Source organism: Vipera ursinii (genome assembly GCF_947247035.1).
Source record: "Vipera ursinii genome assembly, chromosome: 2".
In the NCBI taxonomy this organism is placed as follows: Eukaryota; Metazoa; Chordata; class Lepidosauria; order Squamata; family Viperidae; genus Vipera; species Vipera ursinii.
This window is the reverse complement of record NC_139513.1, coordinates 55,295,891-55,323,755: the sequence shown is the minus strand read 5'-3', so window position 1 is coordinate 55,323,755 and position 27,865 is coordinate 55,295,891. Positions and strand designations below refer to the sequence as shown.

Sequence of the window (27,865 nt, the reverse complement as noted above, 5' to 3'; positions counted from 1 at the left end):
AGTTTATGTTTAAGATATATTTGTCACGGCTGCCTATAATTTAAATACAGCTCTAAAAAGATATTAATCAATAGTTTTGAATCATCATATCTCTCTTTAGGGGTTGTCTAGTTTAAAGATAAGTGTTAGATTTTGTAACCCATGCCGAACTCTTCTCTGACAATGCTTCTGATGTGCAACTATGTTTTTTCACATCAATTGAAATCAGGGAATATTCCAAAGTGTAGTAGACTATATTAAAAAAAACCTTAATAGTTTTTGAAAAAGGAAAAACTAAGTTTCCCTTCCCATAAACCTGAAAAATCCTCATTATATTGCAGCCTTTGGAGCCAACAAAATCCTTTGGCTTGCAGTGAAAATAAGGTGGCCTAGTCCTGTCCTACATGAAAACTATGCTAAGGAATAAAAATAACTCGACAATACTTCTCTAATGTGGGTCGTCATCCAGTTCTGTACCTCTAAAAAGCTTGGCATAGAAAATTACAGTTCTGCAAGTTTTCTTTCCAAACATGTATCTTGTCCTGACATTTATAAACTGTGGATAAAAAGCTTTTTTATAAGACAAAACTCTATGTACCAAATGCTCTTCCTCATGAACCGGTTTCCGATCAAAACGTGTTTAGAAGCAAATGATGCATGTGGAAATCACATGAGTATTTGTCAACAGGAAACCAGGGCCCAGACATTGAGACACTGACCCAGTCTTCACAATGAAGTATAACAATGATGGTTGATCACGTACCTAGGAAAACATGCTCCCGTCAGAAACTATGAGCAACAGCAGCAGATTAAGTGTAACATTTCATAAAATACTATCTGAGCTGAGCTAAACTATAGCTATATTCCTATGATTCAGCATAGGAAGAATCATACGTTAAGACAAATGGAATTTATTATTTTGGAAAGAACAACACAAACTAAAGCACTTTCCCCTCTAGATTCCACACTTCAGTTTAGCTCAGCTTAACATGCAGAAAACATGCCAAGGCCATTTGTATTATGTGTCAAATTCTTAATTAGCTACCCATATCATCACAGGTTGGCGTACATAATGTCAAGAACTTTTAGACATTTTAGCCTAAACCTCTAGTTAATTGGGAAAAGGAAAGTAGGGTTTCCAACATCCCATAACAACGTTTTTGGAACAGAATTACATAAATATGAATTGCAAAAATAAAACAACTACAAACCCGTAATACAACTTTTACTTTCAATCAAGTGGCAAGACTAAAGCTTTTTAATATTATGCCATTAAAGTGAAACCCAGGAAAGTGTTTTTGCTCTTCTCAGTCTAGAAGAAGAGATAGTAGAACAAGGAGAAGCAAAGGCACTTGAAGGGCCAACGCCTGCTTCATGATCACCATTATTAGGTACTAGGAGGGGAGTTTGGCAAAGTGGGAGTAAGCAATATTCCAGGAAGTGACTCCTGCACAAACCGACTGCCATCTATCCGAGTCTAAGCCATTCTCAGGACAACACAATCATGGCCTAATGAGATGCTGCCAGGACTGCTGTACTACATTAAGCAATATTCATGATTTATTCAGTTTTGGTTTATCACAATTGCTTAATAACTGCAGCTTATTTGACAAGATAAAGATTCTTCATGGAAGATACGAATTGGATCACTTTACAATTTAACTGGCACAAAAAGGTTGATTATGTTTAAGCAAGGAACATCTATCTAGTGCTCAAGCTGGCTTTGTTCATTTAATGCAATGAATTATTCTGAGTTTCAGAGTAAGCATCAATACTGCGTATCCACCAAATTTAAGAGGCTGATAAAGCAAATAATCTGCCATTCCCATTTCATAAGAGGAAATGTAGTGTCCAATAACATTTATTCAGTACTTTGCTAGAGCACCAAGCTTTTCACTGCCACAAAGCAGAAGCTACTACTATCTAAAGACAAAACAGAGTTAGGATTCCAGACAAAGATCTGAGAAACTAGTACTTTTTATTTTGGTCACTTTGTTAATTTGAAATTATACTTTATAAGCAACATTTCTTTAACCTAATTCCTTTAAGAATTGTTTTTATGTTAGCCACCTCACCATTTTTAGAATTACAATTAGGATCTTCGGATGTTATCTTATGGGTCATCTGAAATATTCCCTATCAATCAAGTCAGCTCTGTCTTGTAAAGTGAAGTCAAATCATATCCATATTAAAAACGTATGGTACAATCTACTGGTATTATACTATTGGAACTGCTTCTTCAGAGGCCATTTTTCTTTAGCTCATGTACGCTCTTATGGAGACCTGCTCTAGAGAATTGTGGCTTCCTCAGTAGGAGATTTTTAAGGAAACTGGAAATCCCAAAAATGGTTGGAAATAGTTTCAAAATCCGAAGATCGGGGTAAATGGCACTTATGATGTCCAATTCTGCTTGAGTGACATACAACAAACTGTACGATTAGAAATGTGGCTTCCATTCTCTCTAGATATCCCTGAAACTGTTAAAAAAAATCCTTGTTACATACACCCGATGTTAGGAACAGATTTTCACTACTACTTTATGAATTGGCCTTTCCCCCCCATCCTTTGCATATTTGCTCTCCAGAACCTATCAACATCTGGAGTAAACCTGGGAGCATGTATGGGGCAAGTCTGAGTCAATGACGTTCTCCGACAGGTTGACTGATATAATTTAATATGACTCAATAGTGAATATAGTCTCTATACATTTCTGTCATATAGTTTTTTTCCCTTTATCACATAAGTTCTTTCTCAAACTCCTCAGTGGAAACCTTATACTTAGCCACTTTTTTTATGGCAGGCCACTAATCATATAATGTGAACACAGGATAAAAACATAAAATTGGCTCTGAAGCGCTAGCTTCCACAAGGAGAAACATGGAAACAGGGAGCAAGAATTTTTGTTCTTGTTAAGTTTATTGGTGTGTTCTTTACAGAAGAGTTCTGGCTACATACTAGAGTGGAGACCTCAAGTTGGGAGGGGCAACACAGAAATGCTCCATTCAAGAAAACTACAAATGCAAGGATAAGTAGAGGGCAGAACAAAATGGCCAGGGTGTCATTAGAGGAAATCCAGACAAGTGACGGGAAGAGGAGGAAGAGGAGAGGACACTTGGCCATTAAGAGTGACTGTCGCTACTACCCAGATGGAGCTGTATCTACAAGAGTCGGATGTTTACTTTTGTAGAGTAACTGTGAAAGGGTTAAAAGGAAACAAAGCAATCATTCTGAAAACTGTATTTAATTTTTGAAGTCCAATAGTCCGGCACGCAAAATCATGCATTTGAAAATTTTTCACTACAAATAAGCCAGATAGTATTTTTCAAGGAGATGAAGCTTTTTGGCTCTTAAATCAATAAAAATGTTTACATAATTCTTGCTTCTACTGTACAGAATACTGTCTCTATTTGGACTTGTGCTGCTAGCACGCTGCATTTCACAAGTGTCCTGTTCATTTCCTAAACAGCTTGTGTTTCAGTACTTAAACATGTAATTCAAGAATTTTACACTAATTTATACATTTAATTGGTTGCATATATTAACATGTACTATAAGATTCTTTTTCCTAAAGAAGCCATTACATAATATGTGGATACTGTAAAAAGATCTGATTAGTTAAAAGTAACAAGCATTAACAGATACATACAAAACTCAACCTAGTGGGACTGAGTGCTGAGCTTGCAATGAACTATGAGTAATCCGCCTTTCCAGTTGCCGCCTTCACAGGGGAAACACAAAACAATTAAAGGGAAATTGTTACAGAGTATCTGTACAGTTTCTTTCCAAGGGACATCTGGATGTAGCTTAAGTTCCAAATGTATAAGAGGTTCCTTTTTAACTAGAGGAGAAAGGTCTGCTACCATAAAAATGTAATGGGATGCAAGGGTACTGATGAACGTGTGGAGGAATGAATGGGTTTACAAGTTGTTCACGGTCAGGGGGCAATTTTGGCCACTGAAAATGGTATCTTTATTTCCCCCAGGACAGGAGAAGGGCCATTTATGGTCGAAGGCCTAAGTGTGATATCTCGGTTTGTGAAGGACTGTGCTTAATCCCTCCAGCCCCACCTCAGCAGCTACAGCTCTCCGCAGAAGCCTTTGCCCGGTCGTTCTTGTCTAGCTTGATAGGTTCCGGAAATTCATTGTAAAGCTCCACTTCAGTTTCCTACCAGGAAAGAGGACAGAGGTCACCAACTACAGTTCAAAATTACTCTGCTCAAGTTGATCAGCTCTTGCTTTGGGAATAGGAGGCATGCAAGCTTAGTTTCATTCCCAAGGCACACTTATGGACATTGACCTCCGAACTGTCCCTAAAAAAGAAACCCCAAGAACAGCACTAAATGAGTACTGGAGGTAGCTCACAGGGCTATTTAAAAAAAATATCCTAAGGACACCAAAGATCCCCCAGAACAGTGATGGCGAACCTTTTAGAGACCGAGTGCCCAAACTGCAACCCAAAACCCACTTATGTATCATCGGGTGCCGGGTGGGCATGGCCTTTTGGGTGGGCGCGGCTGCAGTGGTAGCTGCAGACTGGGTGGGACTAAAAAGTTCAATCAATCAATTCCAACTTTGCGAGAACTTTTTTTTCCCCCAAGAGAAGCTGAAATTGATTAATTGAACTTTTCTATGGGGTACATGGTGGTGGAGGCCTAAAGTGAAAAGGTTTTATAAAACCCAGCTGAAGGCCTAAGACTGGGGCGACGGCATGCACGCCCACAGAGAGGGCTCTGCGTGCCACCTGTGGCACCCGTGCCATAGGTTCGCCACCACGGACCCAGAAGGTTTTTCAAATGGGATGTTAAAATATTGCAAACAATCTTCTTATTTGGAAAAGTAAACTGGAGGACTGCTAATATATAAGAGACACAACAATGGCTGTTATTGTCTATAGCCAGTCATCACTAATCTGATCTTATAAGGCAGACATGTGAAACACAAGGCCTGGGGGCCGAATGCGGCCCGCGAAGTGGTTTCATGCCATCCTGGAAACCATCCTGGAAACAGTGAGGGAACGGCCCCCACTGCCTTGGCCCTGGCTCAGAGACCCTCCTTCCGCCAGAGACCCTCAGATCTGTCCCACTCCTGCCCAGGCCCCCATAGGCACCCTTGATGCGAACGATGTAGAGCTGGCCACGCCCACCCAGCAGGCCATACACACTCCAGCCACGCCCACCCAGCAGGCCACACCCACCCGGGCCACACCCACCCGGCCCCGAGGGCAACCGCAATGCTAATGCGGCCCTCAATGAAATTGAGTTTGACACCCCTGTTATAAGGGGAATATGAATTGACTGCCAATAGAGGGCACTAAGTAGGGCTCACCTGTTTAAGTGCATTTCGTGCAATTGTTTGGAAAGCTTGTTCCACATTAATGGCCTCCTTCGCACTGGTTTCAAAGTAAGGAATGTTGTTTTTGCTGTAGCACCAGGCCTGTGCTCTTTTTGTGGTAACCTGGTAATACAGGAAGGTTATTTTAATTCAGTTAAGTTCATACATTCCTATTAACCAGCAACCCTTTGCTTATTACCAATAACAAAGAACTTCAAATTATTTCCTAAGCTGTAGAGCTCATGAGTGCCGGGAATTTTTTGTACACCCAAAGCTTCTTTCCAAAGGGATGTTATTCTACAGTATTTGCATTCTCAAAAGTAGATATCTTATTCACGCACTTTGGTACAACATTTTGCAAAGATCCAGTCTGAAAATCTTGTTTTAATTCCGCAATCCATCCTTGGGCAGGGGCAGGGGGACTTCTGCTCTGATTCTACTTCAATATGGCATCTCACTTACTTGTCTATTTTCTAAATCAATCTTGTTTCCCAGCACAACGAAAGGAAAGTTCTCTGGATCTCGTGGACTGGCTTGAATGAGAAATTCATCTCGCCAACTATCGAGAGTTTTAAATGTGTTGGGGGCTGTTACATCAAAAACCAGCACACAGCAGTCTGCTCCCCTGTAGAAGGCAACTCCCAAGGACTGAAACCGCTCTTGCCCTGCTGTATCCCATATCTGCGGAGAAGAGAAGAACACAGTAGCTTAGTAGCAGAGCGTCTGTTCAAATCAAAGAGAATCTGATGTTTTAAAATGTGGGAATAGCTTTGCCTCTCGTCTTTGAAACATTTCTTGCCTACCTGGGGAATAAATCTGATTCACAGTCACCCAAAGAGGCCCTATATCAAAGAGGCCGTCAGCTTCTCTCTACAAATGCAGGGGTGGCAAAGGAAGTTGGCTTCAGATCTCCTCCTCTTTCTTATTTATAGAACCAGCGTGAGTGGTTTTAATCCTCTCAGCCCAATTTCTCCATTGCCACAAATAAGGAATGCCAAAGTCAGCCCAGACCTTCTTTTGAGTACTTTGGTTCTGACATAACTTATCTCCTCCCTTGGGATGAACAGCACTTGGAAAATTGGGGTTTCCTTGCTGCTGCTGCTGCTCCCACCATGCCCCTTCCCCACCAGCCCTTGGGGGAACCAGGGGAAAACCAAAGAGGAAACCTCAACCCACCACAGGTCTGGCTAAACTACAGAAAGAGAAAGCAAATAAAAACTTCTGAGAGTCAGAAGCTCAGCTTGGCTCCCCTACCAGGTTCAATTCAAGGTATTGGTTTATCACCTATAAAGCCCTACGTGGCCTGTAAAGCCTGGTTACCTGACTGGGTCACTGTCAATTAAGCAGCGATATGTTATAGGACCCAGGAAACGTGTCTTCCCAGAGGAATTATAGTCCCCTGGAGATCTGGACTACTCCCTCCCCACTTCTGACTTTCTGCAATGTCTGGAGTTCGGTAGTCCTAACAAATTTAAGTAAGTAAGTAAATGCCTACGAGCCAGCTATTCTTCCGGTCCCCGAGCTATGATGGGGGTCGCCCCTTTGGTTGATTGTTGGCTGCTGTCTTTTTCTTCCCCCTTTGACATATTTCAATTTTTATCTGTAAGCTACCCAGACTTGCAATGAAGTCAGACAGACTTGAAATTGAAATAATCAACTAGATTCATTTGCGTCAGCGCTGTAAATAATGAATTCATCAATGAATAAACAATAAACCACAAGAGCAAGGGTAATTTTATTTGCTTTAACTGAGTAGCGGTGAGCAAGTCCATTTTGGGCAACAGAGATCAAGACTTGAAGGAAAAAGGCAAGGCTGGAGAGTCAGACTCATGAACCCGACTCCTTTTCGAGAAAAACCTCACATCAAACTTAAATATTTAAAACAGGCTTCAGTTTCCACCAAAGAAAGCAAACTCAAATTCTCCAGACAGGCCTTATTGAGTCAAGACAGCACAAGATGTTTAAGCTGCATTTCCCCATTGTAAAAGCACAGTGAAAGACAGACAACCCTGATTAATAACTTTTACATATCCGCGTAGGACAGTGGAGATCGTGATGCCAGCCAAATTATAGGGAGTCCCCAACTTACAATCATTCGTTCAGCAAGCATTCAAAATTATAGCAGGGCTGAACGAAGAGACGTACAATTAGCCCCCAAAGTTACAGCCACTGCAGCACCCCTGCAGTCACACGATCAAAATTCAGGTGCTTGGTAGCCTGTCTGCGTTTACAACATTTACAGGGTTCTCCAACTCCCTCCGTCTGTGCCCCTTTTGGCCTTCGGCACTCTGTAACCCCTAGTGCCCTAAGCCAGCCTTCACTTTCTTGCTGCTCCTGCTGTGGGCCGAGCATGGCTCTTTGTGAGGCAGCTGGCCCCGCCATATGAGACTTTCTTCTCAACACACTCCCCCCCCCCCGTGGTTTCCTCACAAAATCTGGGGAAGATGGACCATAGAGCCAATAGTTGCCTCACAAAAGGTCAGGGTGGGAGGCAGGCCTCGTTAGCAGCTGGAGCAAGGTCAGCTGGAGCAGCCAAGCACAGGGCGGTGAGGGAAACTGGGACAGAGCGCTGGCGTGGCTGTGGTTTCCTGGGATGCTGCGTTTTTGGGCTGCGCTGCTGGGTCGGGTTCAGGCAGCTAAAGCTTCACACTGTACTGCACGTCGGGGTGTGTATGCGTGTATGTTCTTGCAGCCCCAGAGCTGTGGCATGCCAAGAAGCCCCAGAGCCTCAGCGTGGCAAAAGCAACCATGCAGTTCTGGGGCTAACTGCCATCCTTGAAGGTAGGCTGCAGGACTATATACAGTATATATATTTGATATATAGCAGGGGTGTCATACTACCGCCCCACAGGCTGGATGTGTCATGCCAAAACCGTGCCGACCCCACTGCCGGCAATGGGAAAAAATATTTATGTATGTATGTATGTATATGTATATGTATATGTGTGTGTGTGTGTGTGTGTGTGTACACACAAACACAGAACCTCAAAAAAATAAAGGGAACACTTAAACAACACAATGTACTGTATTTAATAGGATGTCTTATCTTGTGTTCTTTATTTTTTGAGCAGTATATATATACACACACACATACACACACACACACACACACACACACACAGTATCAACCTTTTAAGAAGGATTTTTAGGAAGAAGTTACTTTTTTATTCATTAAAAACAAAGCCATTGAGTTAAAATTACCGCCATCATTAGAAAGACTTTGCTACCTGAATGTCCTAACCAGGATTGTCTGTACCATTGTTTTTCAAAAGACACAAGGATACATCCGACCTCAGGGGTAGGCTGTAATAGTAGGAGGTCACCATTGAGATGGTCATTCCTGGGTGCTGACCCCTCTGATTTCTCTCAGATGTGTATACTGGGAAAATCTTGTCTCTCAGATCATTTGGGTGGGGAGGGGATGTCCCACAGTAATAAGCAAAGGCATATTTTTGTTCTAGTTTCAAATTTATGAAGTTTGAGTTTCTGAAGACCCCACTATCTTGTTAGATTTTAAAATCACAGCTGAGCTTGCACACCCCTGCAAAATCTGAAAAAAAATGTAAGAAATGTCCTATATAACATTTTAGGCTAATGTAAGTAGAGTTGGCATACATTAATTAATGCAAAACACAAATGGGGTCTTCTATTAAAAAAAATGCTAAAAGCACACTCTTACCTGCATTGTGACTAATCTGTCATCCACCATCACCTCCTTGGTCAGGAAGTCTGCTCCTATTGTAGCTTTGTATTGGTTACTGAATTTCTTGTTAACATACTGATTCATAAGAGACGTCTTTCCCACCCTATGCAAACAGAAGAGAATTCAAGCCAAGGAAACAATAACACAAGCTCAATAATATGCTCAATCCAAGTTTAAATTTGGGGCAGATAAAATGCTAGTTTGCATGCATCTTCTCTTGTTTTTTGATATATAGCAGGGGTGTCAAACTACCGCCCCACGGGCTGGATGTGTCATGCCAAAACTGTGCCGACCCCATTGCCGGCAATGGGGGGGAAAAAGTCGCAATACGTCACAACATGTTACGTGACATCGCGAGTTTGACACCCATGATATATAGGTAGTCCTTGACTTATGACTGGCTACCTAGCAACCATTCAAAGTTACAACCTACCTGAAAAGGGGGACCTGTGACCCAGATCCAAAGTTCCAACATTTGCCCCCACCCCCTCCCCTGGTCATATGAATGCACTTTGGGCTCTTGGCATCAGGGCTGCACTTGTGGCCACCTGCAGCATCCCACAACCACATTTCATGATGGTCTTGTTGAAAACTGGCACTTATTTTCAGTTTTCTGCAAAACAATGCCACAGTGAACAATGGGCTTGCTTAACTAATGCTGCAAAAATGCCATTAAAATGGCGCACTCCATTACTGTCATAACTCGAGTACTCTACTGTATCTTAAATTTCTACAATTAATACATTCAGTTTACTTATATTTATGTTTTGAGTTCAAGTCAACTGATAGTAAGCCTGCAACTGATTCATTTGGAAATTACATATTGAACTAGGGTCAGGGATACATTATCCTGCAGCTGCAGAAAAACTGCAAAAATCTCTGCTCCAAGTAACCGATAGTCTACATCAACATTTTAAAATATACAGATTGGAAGGATGCTTTTAAGTGTTCATTATAACAACATGTTGCTATTTACCATTTCTAGAATACAGTATAAGTAACTGGTCATAACATGTTAAATATTAACTTTAATCAATCAAATCGATTTAAAATTGATTTATGAATCAAGGTTAGTCTATGATCTTTCAGATGTGTTGTATTAATACTGTCACCCACATTGGTCAAAGGGAATTATAAACTCAGCCTATTCAAAGGAACAGAATTATGAATTCTATTACTTAAATTCTGCAGCTACATCTGTTGCTTGCAGGATTTAACATTAAGAGAAGGAATCAAAGGATTAAAAAGCTTTGCCTTCAGTTGCAGCTTTCCTGTAACTGAAACACAGCACTTTGCCAGACACAGATAGTCCCTAACTTACAACCGACCATTTAACGACCTTACAAAATTATGATGGACATGGAAAGAGTGTTTAATAGTCTGTAAAGCACTTATGGCTGTCATAAAGGGTCATGCTAAGTCATCCCCTTGTGATTGCCATCCCATTGTGAATATGCGACCACATTTTGGGTGCTTGGCAATTAGCTCACATTTATGGCAGGTTGCCAAGTGTACCACAATCATGTGGTTGTCATTTGCAATCTTTTCTGCTGGCTTCCTCAGAAGTCAAAATTATCCCACTGTGTTGTCTTTCTGCTAGAGCAGGGGTAGGCAACCTCAGCTCTTTTATGACTCATGGACTTCAACTCCCAGAATTCCTGAGCCAGCTGGCTCAGGAATTCTGGGAGTTGAAGTCCACGAGTCATAAAAGAGCTGAGATTGCCTACCCCTGTGCTAGAGCCAATCTTCACCACATCTCTCTTGGGCTAAGACTGGGGATTCCTAGCCGGAGGAAGAGAGGCATGGCAAAGGTTGATTGACTTAGTCTCTAGGGCAGAAAGGCAAGATCAACCTGTCTGTGGATTCTCCACTCACGCTGGAAAAACCGGCAGGGAAGACTGCAAGCGGAGGAGATGAGAGGATTTGAGGTCTGTTCCTGTCGCTTCCATGCAGAGAGGGGAAATTCCTTGGCGGGCTTCAGCAACGGACCTTATTTAGCAACCATTCAATGTTACAATGGCACTGAAAAAAAGTGACAATTGGTCCTCACACTTATGACTGCCTTAGCATCCCTACAGTCATGTGATCAAAATTTGAGTGCTTGGCAATTGGCGTGTATTTAGGATTGTTGCAGCATTCGGGGGGGTGGGGGGCATGCGATCTCCATTTATGACTTCCCCACCTGGCTTCTAACAAACAACAGTCAGTGGGGAAAGCTGGATTCATTTAATGACCATATGATCACTTAATAACTGGGGTGATTTACTTAACCACCATGGCAAAAAAAAAAGATTGTAAAATCAGGCCTGACTCACTTAGCCACCACACTGAGCAACAGACTTTCTGGTCTCAATTGTGGCTGTAAGTCAAAGACCACATATGTTGTCATTTGATTAAAACTATTGTGCCTTATTATTACGGTGGCTGCTTTAACAATTTATTCAGTACTGCAACCCCTGTTTGGTATTGGTTTGTTACCTTATCATACTACTTTGTATGATAAGGAGTCATAGCATAGTATACATTTTTAAGCTAGATATTTACATGATCCTTGGGCTACGTTCAGTTGTTTTGCTCTTCTTTTTTTGACAACCTTGGTAAGCTGAGAGGTTTTCCATTATTCATTTCATTTCAATTGCAGCAAAATTTGAGTATTTTGTATGCCTTAGTGGAATGTAATTCTCTTTGCTGACTGTTTTTAAGGCAAAATAATATTATACTAGTACTTACCCTGAATCTCCAAGAATGATGACTTTGAGTAATACTTTCTTTCTAGAAGTCATTATTACAGAATTCAGATGAATATTCAAGTGCACTTACTAGACAAAAAGAAATTACAATATAAAAGTCTTACTCTGCAATTCATTTGCTTTTACAGACAAGTCAAAATACAGATAACATATTAATATTTCATATCCTTGCAAATTAGGTACTAGATATTGCTTTCTCAAAACAGATGTAAGGATGGAATCACTTCATTGCAAAAAAAAGCCTCTGCTTGGCTACTGATCAAATATAGAGAGAGAATGCTTAGCTATTCAACTTAAGTGCCCCAGAAAGTATAAAAGCGGGAAAAAAAGATTCCCCAGAAACTTCAGTAATGCTGAATGCTATCAGTCTTAAAAGCATTCCATTTTTTTTTCTTTTTTGGCTTAAACCAGAAAAAATAACCTAAGTTATCTTCTTAAAGTTGTTTATGAAAAATTATTTAAATTTCAGGTTAAGTGTCAGAAATTCCTCTTTGAAAAAATGTTAGTCCTACCAGAGATTCAACTTGGGAGAAAAGTCCACAATTCTTATTTTTTGTTAAGAAATGGTTTCACTCACACAAACTTAATTCCAATATTGGAGAAAGAGTGGAAAACAGAATGCACAGCAAAACTGTACATTAGGCATAGCCCCTGAGGTTACATGAAACATCTGCTCTGCAACTGTCTTAAGTATAATTATGCAATCTACTGCAAACTGAAATTCCAACAAAGTATACAATAGTAGTTTCATTTAAAATGTCCAGCAAGACTATAATTATTTATTAGGCTTGTAAGTTGTGAACACCTATTAGTACCTATATTGTGCTGTTTAAGATTCACAAATGTTGAATGCTAAAGAAAATGCTATTATGGAATGCAAGCTTCTTAACATAGATGTAATGCTACAGGAATTATTGCGTACCAAAAAAAGGGAAGTGCCCAAATTCAAAGGTTGCAGCTAGTTTTAAAAAACGATATCAAGACACAGTTGAATCATGTATTTTTCAGTAAGAAACTACAACAAATAACTTCCAAAATCATACAGTGAAATTTTAATGGAGGGTGCAGAGTTCCATGATTTCCCAAATTCTAGTAAATCAAAAAGCATTTGATCATAGGAAACCAAATTACATTATTTGCATGATGAACATCATCATGCAAATGACACAACTTATCATTTGCATCACAACATTGTTACACAAATGATTAATTTAATTTTAATTTAATAACATTTATATACCGCCCTTCTCCCTGAGGACTCAGGGCGGTTCACAGGGCAGAATAAAATAGCAAATACAAACATTAAAAAGAGATTAAACAATTGCCCTAGATAAAAACAATAGAAGTACAATTCTAAAAACCCCAAGATAAAATTAAAAGACCAAAGATAAAACAACCCCACCGATCCCCATCAGGCTAGGCCAGCTTGTACAAACAAAAATGTCTTGAGATCGCGACGAAAGGAGCGAAGATCGGGCGCCATCCGGAGCTCTACCGGTAGCTGATTCCACAGCTCCGGAGCGCCCACAGAGAAGGATCTCCCCCTGGGGGCCACCAATCGACATTCTCTGATCGGTGGCACCCTGAGGAGGCCCTCTCTGTGGGAACGCACAGGGCGCAGGGAGCTTGATGCCGGCAGCAGATGTTCCCTGAGGTACTCCGGCCCCATGCCATGGAGGGCTTTAAACACCGTTACCAGTACCTTGAATCTCACCCGGAAGACAACTGGCAACCAATGCAGCTCACGGAGCAGAGGTGTAACGTGGGAGTATCGGGAGACTCCCAACACCACTCTCGCGGCTGCATTCTGTACCAGTTGGAGCCTCCGGGTGGTCCTCAAGGGCAGCCCCATGTAGAGAGCGTTGCAGTAGTCCAGACGAGAGGACACGAGCGCATGAGTGACCGTGCACAAATCATCCCGGCTAAGATAGGGCCGCAACTGGCGCACCAGGCGAACCTGGGCGAAGGCCCCCCTAGTCACAGCTCCTATATGGTCTTCCAAGGTGAGCCGTGAATCTAGGAGGACTCCCAAGTTGCGAGCCCTATCTACGGGGGGTAATAGTTCACCCCCCATAGCCAGAGGTGGAATGTCCGAATAAACCCGGGATGAAGGTATGCAAAGCCACTCAGTCTTGTCGGGGTTGAGTTGAAGTCTGTTCCTCCCCATCCAGACCCGAACCGCCTCCAGGCAACGGGACATCACGTTGAGGGCATCACTGGGGTGGTTTGGGGTCGAAAAGAAAAGTTGGGTATCATCAGCGTACTGATGATACCCAACTCCAAAACCACGAATGATCTCACCCAGCGGCTTCATGTAGATGTTGAACAGGAGAGGCGAGAGGACAGACCCCTGAGGAACTCCACAAATGAGAGACCTCGCGGTCGACCTCTGCCCCCCTGCCAACACCGACTGCGAACGTCCCAAGAGATAGGAGGAGAACCACTGTAAAACTGTGCCTCCCACTCCCAGTCCCCTGAGACGCCGCAGCAAGATACCATGGTCGATGGTATCGAAAGCCGCCGAGAGGTCTAATAGGACTAGAACAGAGGAATGCCCCCTGTCCCGAGCCCTCCAGAGATCATTCACCAGCGCGACCAATGCCGTCTCCGTGCTGTGCCCGGGCCTGAAACCCGATTGGTACGGGTCTAGATAATCCGCTTCATCCAGGACCAGAGGGAGCTGATGCGCCACCACACTCTCAACAACCTTCGCAAGAAAGCGAAGGTTGGAGACAGGGCGAAAGTTGTTCAATACAGCTGGGTCCAGGGCAGGCTTCTTGAGGAGAGGCCTCACCACCGCCTCCTTCAAGACGGCGGGGAAGATACCCTCACTCAAAGAAGCCGATATAACTGCCTGGAACCAGCTGCGTGTCCTCTCCCGGGCTGCATAGACCAGCCAGGAAGGGCACGGGTCCAATAAACATGTGGTGGTGCTCAGCCTCCCCATGATCCTGTCCACTTCCTCCGGAGTCACAGAATCAAACTCCTCCCAGGTGATATCGACAAGACCACCCGTGTCCTGATCGTCAGACTCTGCCCAGTCAGAGTCCAGACCGGTCCGAATCCGAGCGATTTTGTCCGACAGATGTTGGTTAAACTCCTCGGCACGACCCTGCAAGGGATCCTCCCTCACCTCCTGATTTAGGAGGGAGCGAGTCACCCTAAACAGGGCGGCCGGGCGATTATCTGCGGACGCAATAAGGGTGGCGAAGTGGTTAGACCTCGCCTCCCTTATTGCAGCGAGATAAGACCTAAATGCGAGATAAGACCTAAATGCAGTACTCAAATACTCCTTCTGTGAGGGACATGGGAGGTCTAGAAACATGAAATATAAATAATAAATGAAATAAAATTGCACTGACATATAGTCCTTTCTAAGAAAATCTGTTGCGCTGAGTAAATCATGGTTTTACTGTACTGCTTATAATTCTAATTTTTTCTTTGGAATTTGGAGCAAACCTTAACCCAATGAAGCAGTTATTAAAAAACAACAACAATCTTAGCTATGCTTGATAAACTAGCCATTATTTTTAAAGACCACGTAGCATGGGATTCATTTCCTCCATATTATCTCCAGTGCTGGGGATTCAATGTGTTAACATTTGCTAGATTGAAATAATTTTCATTTGAATTATGAATAAATCGTTGAAAGCCACAACTCTCATGCACACTTCTTGTTCATGACAGCATTGCTTTCCAAATGCCAACGGAGCTACTCAGTACTAGCAGAGCACAGCTGCAAATATTAACACTTACATGGCTAAGTGATACTATAAACAAAGCAAAATTAATAACACAGCACACCTACAAGGCTTAAGCTTGGTGTGGAAAGCATTTATACATACGCACAGTAAAAAATCTTCGCAATTTTAACACAAATTCATCCAAGAAATTTCAACAGCAAGCAGATATCAATCAGTAAAATAGAAGCATCCATTTAAAACTCTGCAGTTATGCCACCCTTAGCACCTTCAAGGGAAAACTTCCAGGATACAATAGTATAAGGACTGCAAAGACAATTATAAAATGATCTTCAGACAACATCAATAACTTTATGACATCATCTTCCATTAATTAAAAGGCCTTCTGGAAGAACTTTTTCCACATTGCTTCCCAAAGACAAAAAGGGTCTCGAGGGCAGATCTCCCGTGGCAAACTATTTGGCAACAAAGGGACTTGGTTGTTTTCTTCCAGATGTTTCATGACCCAAACTAGGTAACATCATCAGTGCGAGTCATTATGATTTTCAAGGCATCATCATCACTAGCACTGATGGTGTTACCTAGTTTGGGTCATGAAACGTCTGCAAGAAAAGAACCAAGCTCAGAGAGCACCAAGGACTTCTCCTTTCAATCTGAACTACAAATATTCCTGTTTACTGGTAAACAAGAGGACCATTTGTCAGAAAATTATCTCCTAAATCTCTTTCTTCTAATCTGTCAAAGAGTTGGGAACTACTAACATTTTTCACTCCTAAACATTTCATTAGTTTTATAAAACATTATGTAATGCTATCAAGTATGCACTTTCCTATAAATTTTAACACACTTACTTAACTGATAAAAACACCATGAAAAAGTAGATTTTTAAAGATAAAATGAGGACTATCAACCGCACATTTGATACAAAATATGAAATTCGACACATCTATAAAAATTAGCACTCTATGCCAGGAGCCAGTGCATAGTTATTACAAATATAGAGAAATGTCCCAGCATTAATCATTGGTATTTCGTGTCCATATCCTTTTGGAGTTACGGTTTATTTCTGACACAAAAAATGGTATTTCATAGGAGGCTAATTACTCAAAACCAACACCATTGTACTATTTTGAGAAAAAAGGGTACTGTAAAATCAGTGTTTTCCAACTGGTGGCTTTCAGCATGCAGATTTCAATCCTCAAAATACTCAGTCAGAGAACCACAAGTTAAAGTGTTACATATTCCAAATTTGCTCAGGTTGCAAAAGATTGCTGTGGCTATTTTAAGGTATAACTTCATTGTTGACTTATTTCTTCTAAGGCATACCAGTCTATATGTAAGTTCATTTTCCCAACTAAATAACTTTGCCAATGCCTTAGCGTGCAACAGTAAAGTTTTGGAAGACTTTAGATTCCAGTCAGATGATAATGTAGGGGCTGTAATGAACTGTTTGCTATTTTGATAAACACAACTGAGGTAAAGGATTGAATTTTAGTATTTGCCCATGTAAGGCAAGCTTTTCCTGATAATTCTATTTTTTATTGCTGTATTTCTCTTTATTCCCTCAGGTAACCATAGAAACAGTACTTAGCACAAGTCTGCACAATCAGATTACAACAACATGTGTGGGCTCAGAATGCTTAATCACATTCCTTCCTTCATGGAGAAAGCACTTCATAATTTCTTTTCTCCATAAGACCTCACTTTTAATGGTGTGATTTTAAACTCAAAGTTTGCTAGCTCCTCTGGAAGAGATATGACACCAAGCAGCTTTTTTTATTCTGTGGGTTCTGAATGAAGATAGAACAAAGTGGTTTCTTGGATGAGAGTTATGATACCAACTGTACCTTTCTCAAACCGAGCAGTAAGGACATTAACAAGCTTCCTACAGTAATTTAAAATAAGATTTACCTGGGAATATGTTTGGCACGAATGATCAAGATGGTTATTTCCAATTATTCCCAGACTATAAAGAACTTTTAGGAATCATTCTATATAGTTTTCCACAGAAAGCTTAAGCTATCCTTAGTGTAACAATGAACAGTGAATGAGCCTTCCAGTCCAGAAACTTCCATATAATGAAGACCGATCCACTCTCTTAAATGCAGCCACCTTTACTTCTTCAACAAACATTGAGTTTTCTCAAACTATATCCTATCTGTTACTTTTCTTCCAGCATTTGCACACCTTGAAATTGCTCCATTCCCCATTTCTACTTTTGGCTATTTACCACATAACTTGCAATCATGCACTCCATTTTTCCATCAAGCAAAACTCAAGTCTTAATTTTGAGTTCCACACTTGTTACGCCGTGTAATCTAACTTTCCGAGCATGTCATTTGAGTTCTCAGCCAAAAATGGAGCATGACTGACAAAGAACTTTCACATCTCCAAATATTTTATATATTCATAAATATGCTAAATAATCAATGGAATATATTCTTTTATTGTTTATTGGGTAATACAACTATTAAAGCATTATATTTAGTCTGACACATTTACTCCTCTGTCATATACCAAAACTTGGAGACTGCCTAAACAGTCTTGGCAAGGTTTTTCAGAAGTGGTTTGCCATTGCCTCCTTCCTAGGGCTGTGACTATCCCAAGCCCAGCCAGCTAGTGCAGAGGTCCCCAAACTTTTGGGCACCAGGGACCGTCTCCGTGGAGAGAGGTTTTTCAATGGACCAGAGGGGGAGTGGTTGTGTGTGCTGCCTGCATCCCACGGATGGGGCTTTGCTTGTTTGTGCGGACTGGTTGCTGGCATGCCACGGCCTGGTACTGGTCCACGGACTGGGGACCCCATGAGCTAGTGCCTGAAACAGGAGCAGAAGGTGTCTAGCCTTTAACCACTACACCAAACTGGCTCTCATATTATTGCCATACAAATCTCCAAAATACTACTCTCTCATTTTTTTAACTTCGGTTTCATCCCAAGCCATTATTTTTTTTTCAGTCAATTTACTCATGGCACTCCTTAGTTTGCTTCACCCATTTTCAAAACAATTTCTATATACATCAAAATCAATATCTATTTTCTCTGCTTCTTTTAACTGTCCTTGCTTTCTCTAATTAAACCGTTTAATAGCGTAACAGAGTTGGAAGGGATCTTAGAGGTCTTCTAGTCCAACCCTTGCTCAAACAGGAGACCTTATGCCATTTCAGACAAATGGCTGCCCAATCTCTTCTTAAAAACCACCAGTGATGGAGCACCTATTTCTGTTTGCAACTATCATTTTCTCTATACAGATCTATTCCTTTCACCCTTTATATCAATACTTCTTATCCACAGTTTCTTCTGCTTTATCATTCTACCAAACATCCTTGTTCATACTTCTCAGCATAACTCCATGCTTCTCTGTCATATAGTTCTTTTCCCTCTGGTCCAATTAGCTTTCACATATCCTTCCCTCACATCCACTTTTGATTTAATTTAGTTGGATGATTAATCTATCTTTTAATACTTTTCCCATACTAGACTCATACTTGATTTTCTTTTAATTCTTAAGTGTTTAAAACTAAGGAAAAATTCAATAGTAGTGTGAGGAGGAATTAGAGAGACTGGGATCCATTTGTGTCCAGGACATAGCATTCTAATAATGATCCTCTAGCTAGCTTTCAATATCAACTATGGTACCTTTCTATGGGATTAGCTCTTAGAGGAACTGTTTTGTAATGGTTCTGATTTTTGTCCTATTTATACTCACCAAGCCCATGGTACTGGGGAAATGTTTGAATCTACATTGATTTTTAATGTCCTTGGGTTTCTCCCTCACACTGTGCAAAACCTATATGAAATTACTGGAAATATTGATGTACAGTAAATAGATGATACCTAGTTCTACTACTTTTATCTGAATTTGGTCTGAATGAGGAAAAGCAAACTGAAATTAAGTCAAAGAAGATGGAGATGCTGTTGATAAGGAGAAACCAGAATCAGGGATTGAGGCGATCATTCTGAATTGCACACCTGTGGGAAAAAGCAGAGTGCTCCTTATCTCCAATGTAACTGGATTTACTATTAATTCTTATAATTTGTATTTTTATGGCTTTGTTTCCATAATTCAGTGAATCCAGAGACCCAACAACTCTACTTTACCCTAGTCTAATATGTTAAATGAACCCAACATTAAGTTAGGTAAAAGTGTGTCACTTGCTTAATAGGCAGGATTATGTAATTTCTACTTAGTTCTACATTACAGAAATACGGTTCTGAATTAGTCATACTTGTGGAGTCATTGTTCCTGCTATAAATTATATTCTCCCATAAATTTTACAATATTTAGTAATTTTACAGCTTTTCCTTCAAGACTTTTTTTCCAGAAGACTTCAGAGGATTTAACAGAATAATCTTGCCAGGATTTAATTACTTGTCTTCTAACAATTAATAAATAATGAGCAAGCACACTAATAGATTTAAAAAGACATGTTACATTAGACAGTATCCACTAACGGCAATGCTAAGAAAACCAGCTGTATCCTTAGCTATATACAGGGCTTTTTTTCTCATAGAACGCTCAGAACGGAGTTCCGGCACCTTTTTTGGATGGAACCTTGTAGGGTAGGCAAGGCAGGTTGTATGACATGTGTGAGTTCTGGCACCTTTTTCTTTTACAAAAAAAGCACTGGCTATATATTATTGATGTTGACAAAATACGCTTACACAAATGCAGCAACAGTGACATCACCATTGTCAGACAGCTTTAAACACTGCTGCTGCATCAACTTTTCATCTTTATTAAAAAAAAAACAACAACCAGATAAGCAAATAGGTTGTAGCAAGATATACCAGGCTAGATAACTACTGAGAACTATTAAGTTTATGAAATACCTACATGAAAAGCTATACTATTTCAATACAGGTAATCCTCAACTTACAACCATTTGTTAGTGACCATTTGAAATTACAAGGGCACTGATAAAAGTAACTTACAATTGGTCCTCATGCTTACAATTGTAGCAGTGTCCCCATGGTCACCTGATCAAAATCTGGGCGCTTGGCAACCATCATATATTTATGGTGGCTGCAGTGTCGTGGGGTGACCTTCCCAGGTGACTTCCAACAGCAAAATCAATGGGGGAAGCCATATTCACTTAACAACTATGTGATTCACTTAACAACAATGGCATCAAAGGTAAAATTGGATATGACTCACTTAACAACAAACTTGCTTAGCAACAGAAATTCTGATCCCAATTGTGATTGTAAGTTGAGACCTACCTGTACACTATTTGGTTATAAAGCCTACCTTAAGCTTCCAGTACACAAATGTGAGTTATCTAGTATGGCTCCCTGAACCAGCTCTCTCTTTGCTGAGTTTAAACATTTGAAAAACTCATCAGCAATGCTAAACTGAAAAGTAGGGAAATGTCAGCTAAGGGAAAACCTTTTCTGACTGGCGCATTTCAAAAGCGTTGGATTACAACTTTCACAACAGCTAAAAATTACTTCTATAGTTTAGATATCTTAACTGCTGAGCATCAGTCTGCACAATGCGTAAGTCCTCAAATAGTAAATATTCCAGTTCTAAGTAACACTAGCAAGAATTTATGCTCTCTATACATTGCCTATGCTTTTGTTTAAAGCAGGCATGTCAAACCCGCGACGTCATGTGACATCGTGCGATATATCGCAACTTTGTCCCCATCGCCAGCAATGGGGTGGGCGCGGTTTCAGTATGATGCATCAGGCCCATGGGCCGGCAGTTTGACATGCCTGGTTTAAAGGGATGCTTACACTCATTAAATATTAATACTTGGAGAATGGACAAAATGCAATTTGTCTGCATGAAGCAATTTCACCATGCATCTCAAATATCTATGCTGGCAGCAGCTTCATTTTCCACTCCGCTTTTATAACTGAACCAAAAGCTGTGATCAAGAGCAGCTAAGAAAATTGAAGCATAACTGGCATGAATGCCGGCATTATTGCCTCTGTCTAAAATCCACTTCTGTATATCTCACTGCCTACCACAGCTATTTATGGTGTCAACATAAATAGAATCGTATTCCAGAGTGAAGTAAAAAGAATATGTTAATTGGCAGTTTATGCATTCAATTATCTCCCAAACAATTACCACCAGCTTCTTAAGCTTGAATCTTCCATATATTATAAACTGCAATTTCCATTTAGCTAGTATGATCAAATATCACAGATTATAGAAACCTGGAATGACCTAGGTTAGAAAAACGAGAGAAGAACATGAAAAGCAAATGATATAAGCCTAAACTAGGGCTTTCTTTACTGGAATCCTGCAAGATTTCTAAATTAATTCCCTCAAAAGAGAAGGCTAAAATGTCTAAGTATACAAGTGTATCTGAAGTTATAGGATCTGAATGGGGTACAACAGTCTTCAGCTGAACCCTGGCAAGACTGGATGGGTTTGGATTTGGGTCCTTATTTTAATAATGATTTCTAAAAATTTTAGAATAGTTGTTTTGATCTGTTGTTTTATTCAATTGCTGTACACCACCCAGAATAACTTTCTGTGAGATAAGTGGTCATATAAATGTGATTGATAAATAAAGCCAATGTTTTTAGTACTGTTGGCAGAGGCTAAGTTATGAAAGTGCAACACAGATACATAATTTTTATGTATTCAAATTTAGTGAACTATTCACTCTCCACCATATGCATATTAAAATTTGTGAAAGTTGTAACTCCAATATTGCTCCAAATTCGATAGGGGATCTGACAAATCATAGCTTACAGAGCAGCTCTGTAAACACAACACAGTAAACAACAAAACAAATTGCATTACTTGGTGTAATATGTCTCTCTAGCTATTAGCTGGCAGCTGAACAAGATACAGAAATAACTTTTAAAGGAGAGCAATTAAAATGGCAACATGGAAGAATTAAGTGGGTGAGGGATTTGTCTAATGTAAAATAAACTATTACAAATCAATAAAGAGAGTCAGTTTGGTGTAATGGCTATCAGACTAGAAATCATGAGACCGTGAGTTTTAAGTATAAAACCAGTTATGTGACTTTGGACTATTACTCATTCTCAGCCCTAGGAAATCATTTCTGAAAATGTTCTCAAGAAAACTGCAGGGACTTGTCCTGGCAGTCGCCAAGTCTGACTTGAAAGCAGAGGGGGAGGCACATGACCATTTGGGAAAGAAAAACATCTCAATAGACAAGGTCACTATCAACTTTGCATATTGCTGTGGACTAGTCATAATTCGCTTTTTATGAAAGTTCAGCAATAGCATCTTTTAATTAAAGAATATTGATGATTTCCATATTTATGACATTAGTTGTCGCAGATGGGACTTAGGATTCCAATGAAGTGTCACCTGCCTATTCCACTATTAATATATTGCTTCTATATTAATGGTAAAAGGACTAAAATTGATCTCAGCATGGACTGTGCTGTTAGTTGAAATGAAACACACTAGTTAATTCAAAAAAGTAACTATCATTCTGTAAACAAATACTGATTTCTCTACTTCTAAACAAACACAGTTTAATATTTTTTCAGTTACTATAACAGCTGTTTATAACTACTTGTTACTTCATTTACATGGTTACCTCAGGAATACTGTAATCACCTGTCTTCCAAGCCTAGTTATTATGTTGCCAGAGAGAATATACCAGTTTAAGCACTTCAACATTTATGGGTGGATAGCAATGAAATTTAATTCGGTGTTTATCCTCAGATTTAAAAGAAATTACCCCACTTCTGGTTGTGCCATACAAGCCAAGCATGCTTTTAACATTAGTGTTTTCAAGTGCCTTCAAGGCAGTGGGGGCTCCTGGTCAATGCCTGGACTATTCTCTGCAGTTTTCTGAACAAAATTTCAGAAGCGGTTTGACATTGCTTCCTTCCTAAAGCTGAAAGATAGTGGTAAGACCAAAGTTATCCAGCTGGTTTGTTACCTAAAGGAGGACTAGAAATGGATCTCCTGCTTTTTAGCATGGTGCTTTAAAGTTTAACCATTACACAGACCTATCTCTTAGTGAGTAATCCAGGAACACAGAATGTTGCCTTACAACAAATCTGATTCTTGGTTTAAAGGTGTCGATATTGACTGGAAACAATTATCAGTATTTTTTGTATTTAGGATATTTTGATGCAAAAGAGCTGCTCCATCATTGTGCTCCTATGAAAATATATTCATATATAAGCAGTACCTCCATCAGAAAAAGCTTGAGCTAAACTCATCAAGGAATCAGACTGCCTCAAATCACTCACAACGAGTTATGTTTATAAATGAGTTTATAAATATCCAGTGTGAGAAAAATCTGATTTTGGTTCCTGGTAATCACACTCATTTTTTCCCCATTTTTTTCTGAGGTGAACTCAGAGCAGAATAATGTAATATTTAAACCATCCTTCCGAGGTAGGTAAAATGAGGACCCAGATTGTTGGGGGCAATTAAGCTGACTTTGTAATAATGCTGCTTGGGGGTGTGTGTGTGAAAGCCCTAATAAGCAGGCATATACATAGAATGAAGGCTACTGCTAAGCTTGTAAGCCGCCCTGAGTCTTCGGAGAAGGGCAGGATATAAATGGAATTAAAATAAAAAAAAAATAAATCTGATTGATATCAGGTAAACCTAGATATTAATCCATCCTTAGGCATGAAAACTACTGCATGATTTTGAGCCAGCCAATCTCATAGGGCTGTTGTAGGGGGAAAAAAAGAAAAGAGGATATGCTTTCCATGATATCCTGAGCTCTTGAACAAAAATACAGGGTACACATTTGACAAATGAAGGTCATTTTTCAACCAATTACACAATATACATTTTAGAACGATCCAACCGTTGCAGTGCCATAAATTGACTGGTAAGGCTAGAACGCTGCTGTAAGCTACGGGGGAGATGGCCAAAAGCACCATAACATCCAACCACTATTTTTATTTTGTACGAATTTCTAAGAGGGACAGAGACATATTTAACACAAAATTATGCTGTTGAGTTAAACACTTTCAATACGCCTCTTTAACTTTTAAAATGAATTGGGGGGAAATTAAAAGTGAGTTTGAAAGTAAAACCTAGACGACCTTAAGGGAGTTACCAATACATATATTGTACACTATTTTAAATAGAAGGGTGAAAGCGTTAGCTTTTATAGTCCAAATACAAGTGCAAATATGCATAGTATCGTAAGATCCTGTAATTGGTCTAGAAGCTATTATGCTCATGCTGACAACAGTTCTACAGCATTAGATACAAGTCTCCTATCTGCCACTACTCAAAACTTCACCTGTTTGAAGCAAAAACTATGCTTTATATATCAGGATGTAAGGATATGTTTGTATTATTTGCCTACAGTTTTCAGTACAATCAACCAACAGTTCTCAAGCTGTGGATTAGGATCCTGAAAATGGGGGTGGGGTGGTGGCGGCCAAGGGCATAATTTTTTTAAAAAAACTTGCAGAGATAGGGTTGGAATGCTGTCAAAATTTAATTCTGGGATTTGCTAATTTTTCACGGGCAAGCTCTAGAGGGCAGTACTGATACCTTATCGAGTTTAAATTGAACTATTAAAAAGATGTATTTATTTCTTGCCATTGTCTCAAAGGCGCTTCCCCCCCCCCAAAAGGCAACTGGACTGTTTTTCCCTTGAGGGAAGAAGAAAACATTTTGCTTCTCATCCAAGAAGCTTCATCACCTATCCTTCCATTACTTGCCATCACACCTGATGAAGCTTCTTAGATGAGAAGCAAACCGTTTTCTTCTTCCCTCAAGGGAAAAACAGTCCAGTTGCCTTTTGGGGGGAAAAAAGCACCTTTGAGACAGCTATGACTTGGATCACGGAGAATCTCCACAGACGTTCCTTGCTATTATTCATGGAGGGTTACCAAATTTATTTCTCATTTTCAAAGGTTGTGGTAATACAAAGTTTGAGAATTTCTTACCATAAGCAGAAAAACAAAACATTAAGAGCAAATTGAAACATCTACTTTGAATAATTGATCTCTTGCAAGTTATTTCTTTTCAGTTATATTAGACTAAGCATATGACAAACCTGCCTTTACAGAAATTGACTACTACAGAGCCTACTTTTTATACCACAATTTCCAAAGCAATAGGTTGTACCAGTTTCCTCTAGAAACACTTGATGACATTTAATCCCTAGAGAAATTGCACTTAACTACTCATGAACTAAATCATGTGCTTAATCAGCTGCTGCAATCACAAGGGAAGACAACATGTTTGCTCTTCCCAGCTAAGCAGGGAAAACATAGAACAGGGAATATAATTGGATTCCGTTTAATACAGTAATAAAGTAATTTAATAAAAAAGCAAATTACTTTGAGCTCCACACAATCTAAATCAGATAACTAGGCTATATAATCATTTGAGTCCCAAAACATTTTAGAATAGAGAAATGTATTGCTTAGCTTTCATTGTGATATGCAATTATCACAGTAAAATCAATTTAGTGGCCCAATCCATTATTCTTGTCATTTGCCTTAAATTACCAGGCTTTAAATAACTAAATATTCCCAAATATGGCACAAACTGCTTCTTCAGTGTGATGACATATTCATATACAACAGCACCAAAGATAAGGTTAGCTCTGTTCAAGGGTTATCAGTCTTGAAGCCTACTTTTATCCTGAGTCATTTGTTGTCTAGCATTCTGATTAAGTATTTAAGGCAATACAGAAAGACACTGCTTTATTTACCATCCCTAACTTAGTAAACTACATAATGTTTAGATAGTGAGATAACATTGTGAGCCCCAACTGATTTACCATTCATATACTCAAAGGAAACTCTTGCATTAGATTGAGTTAAACTGTCCTTGTACATAATCAATTGATTCCACTCTTGAATTTACTCTCAAAAGTATTGTAGACCAACACTAGATGACCTCCAAGGTCCCTTCCAACTTTATTATTATTATTATTATTATTATTATTATTATTATTATTATTATTATTATTATTATTATGGCTTCTGCAGTACAACCTGAATCTTACGGTATAATCATACGAAATAGCACTAGGTTCAGATAGAATGATCTCCCAAGAGGCATATTAAGATGACTGAATTAACTCCTGGAAAGGTGTGTTTGTGTGTGTGTGGGGGGGGGGGAGGCAGGCACTTCTATTTATTCAGGATATATAGGCATTTTCAGCTGGGAGATGGGGTGGGAAGGGTAGCAAGTAACAGATACCCTCCTAAGTAGCTTTAGGGATATAAAAAAAAATAACACCAAAAGTTCCTGCTTGTTTAAATATCGACGTTCGATATTTACCGAACGACAAGTCGAAGCCGGGCCAAAAGCCATGAATCCGTATTCTATTAAGTCAGGGGTCTTCAAACTTGGCCCTTTTATGACTTGTGGACTTCAACTCCCAGAATTCCTCAGCCAGCAAAGCTGGCTGAGGAATTCTGGGAGTTGAAGTCCACAAGTCATAAAAGGGCCAAGTTTGAAGACCCCTGTATTAAGTCTTCAATTGGACTGTAACAGGAAGCGTTATCGTTTAGCCAGCAAAAAGACGGGCAGAAGAGCGCTGGGCCGGCTTTGGAGCTGTTCAGCGGCTCTCTCTCACCTTTCAGTTTTCCAACGGGCCAGGAACCAGCTATTATGAACCAATGGTCACCGACAACAGGCTTCTCTAGTCCACGTTTCTTTGTTCCGGAAAACGGAGGGGTGGAGAAAGAGAAGGAAGCCCGAAAGCCACCCTCCCCCCCCCTCTCTCTCTCTCTCTCTCCCTTCTTCCCAGGGACACCCTACCGGCAGCGTCCTCGCCTTGCCAAACCCCCGCCCACCGCAGACGATCGTTAGCAAGCGGCTCCCTCCCCCACTAAACTGGCCCTACGGAGAAGGACCTCTCCCCAGCCCCAAAGCCAACAGGGCGGGGCCCAGACGGCCGCTCCCTCCTCCCGTCGCGAACACGGCCGAGTAAAAAAAAAAAAAGGCAGCGACAAAGGAATTTTCCCCCCCCCTCTCTCTCCTCCTCGGACGCCACCGGCAGAGCCGCGCCCTTCTCCAACGCAGCGGGCCAAGCCAGTGGCCCCCACCCCTCCCGCAGTCCGTTAGGCCGCTCTCCCGACCTCGAGCCCCACAACAGACACCCCCAGGTTGGCCGCGCTCCGGGGGCCCCACCCGCGCCCTCAGACTCACCGTGTAAAACCAGAAGACCCGGCTTGCCCCGCTCTTCCCTCCGCGACCTCAGCACCGCCGACCCTCCGCTCCCTTCGGCTCCGCTTTAATGGGGCCAAACACCCTCCCCGCTTTCACTTCCGCCTCTTGCTCACCCCTTCCGGTCACGCGACCTGCCCGGCGTCTTCATGCGCTGACGTGCCAGAGGGCGGGGCCCAGAGGCCGGACGGGCTTCGGGACGGCTTTTGGTTCTGATTGCAGCAGGCTCACGATCTAGCCTCCCCTTTAGCGGCGGCTCTATGGTCCGTGTAATTGAGTCCCCTTGCAAAATTCC

At 40.7% G+C, this 27,865-nt stretch overlaps 1 protein-coding gene across 2 annotated transcripts; it reads right to left on the bottom strand.

The window, feature by feature from the left end:
• Positions 1 to 91: 91 nt before the first annotated feature.
• Positions 92 to 27,692, bottom strand: RAB7A (RAB7A, member RAS oncogene family). 2 transcript variants are annotated; one of them, XM_083352224.1, is made up of 7 exons: positions 27,553 to 27,692; positions 11,743 to 11,831; positions 8,989 to 9,115; positions 5,772 to 5,990; positions 5,304 to 5,432; positions 4,047 to 4,143; positions 92 to 742 (listed from the first exon to the last, which is right to left on the bottom strand). In XM_083352224.1, exons 2-6 carry the CDS (start codon positions 11,793 to 11,795, stop codon positions 4,048 to 4,050), a joined length of 624 nt encoding a protein of 207 aa, XP_083208350.1. In that variant the 5' UTR covers positions 11,796 to 11,831; positions 27,553 to 27,692; the 3' UTR covers positions 92 to 742; position 4,047. The 2 variants fall into 2 exon arrangements, with proteins under 2 accessions (XP_083208350.1, XP_083208349.1); XM_083352223.1 differs by lacking the exon at positions 92 to 742 and having other exon boundaries at positions 3,202 to 4,143.
• Positions 27,693 to 27,865: the final 173 nt, after the last annotated feature.

Coding starts and splice junctions, on each gene's coding strand:
- RAB7A (XM_083352224.1), bottom strand. CDS start 11,795: ATGACTTCTAGAAAGAAAGTATTACTCAAAGTCATCATTCTTGGAGAT. Junction 9,116..11,742: donor ATCATTCTTGGAGATTCAGG/GTAAGTACTAGT, acceptor CTGTTTGCATAG/GGTGGGAAAGACGTCTCTTA. Junction 4,144..5,303: donor CACGAAATGCACTTAAACAG/GTGAGCCCTACT, acceptor CTTTCCTGGTAG/GAAACTGAAGTGGAGCTTTA.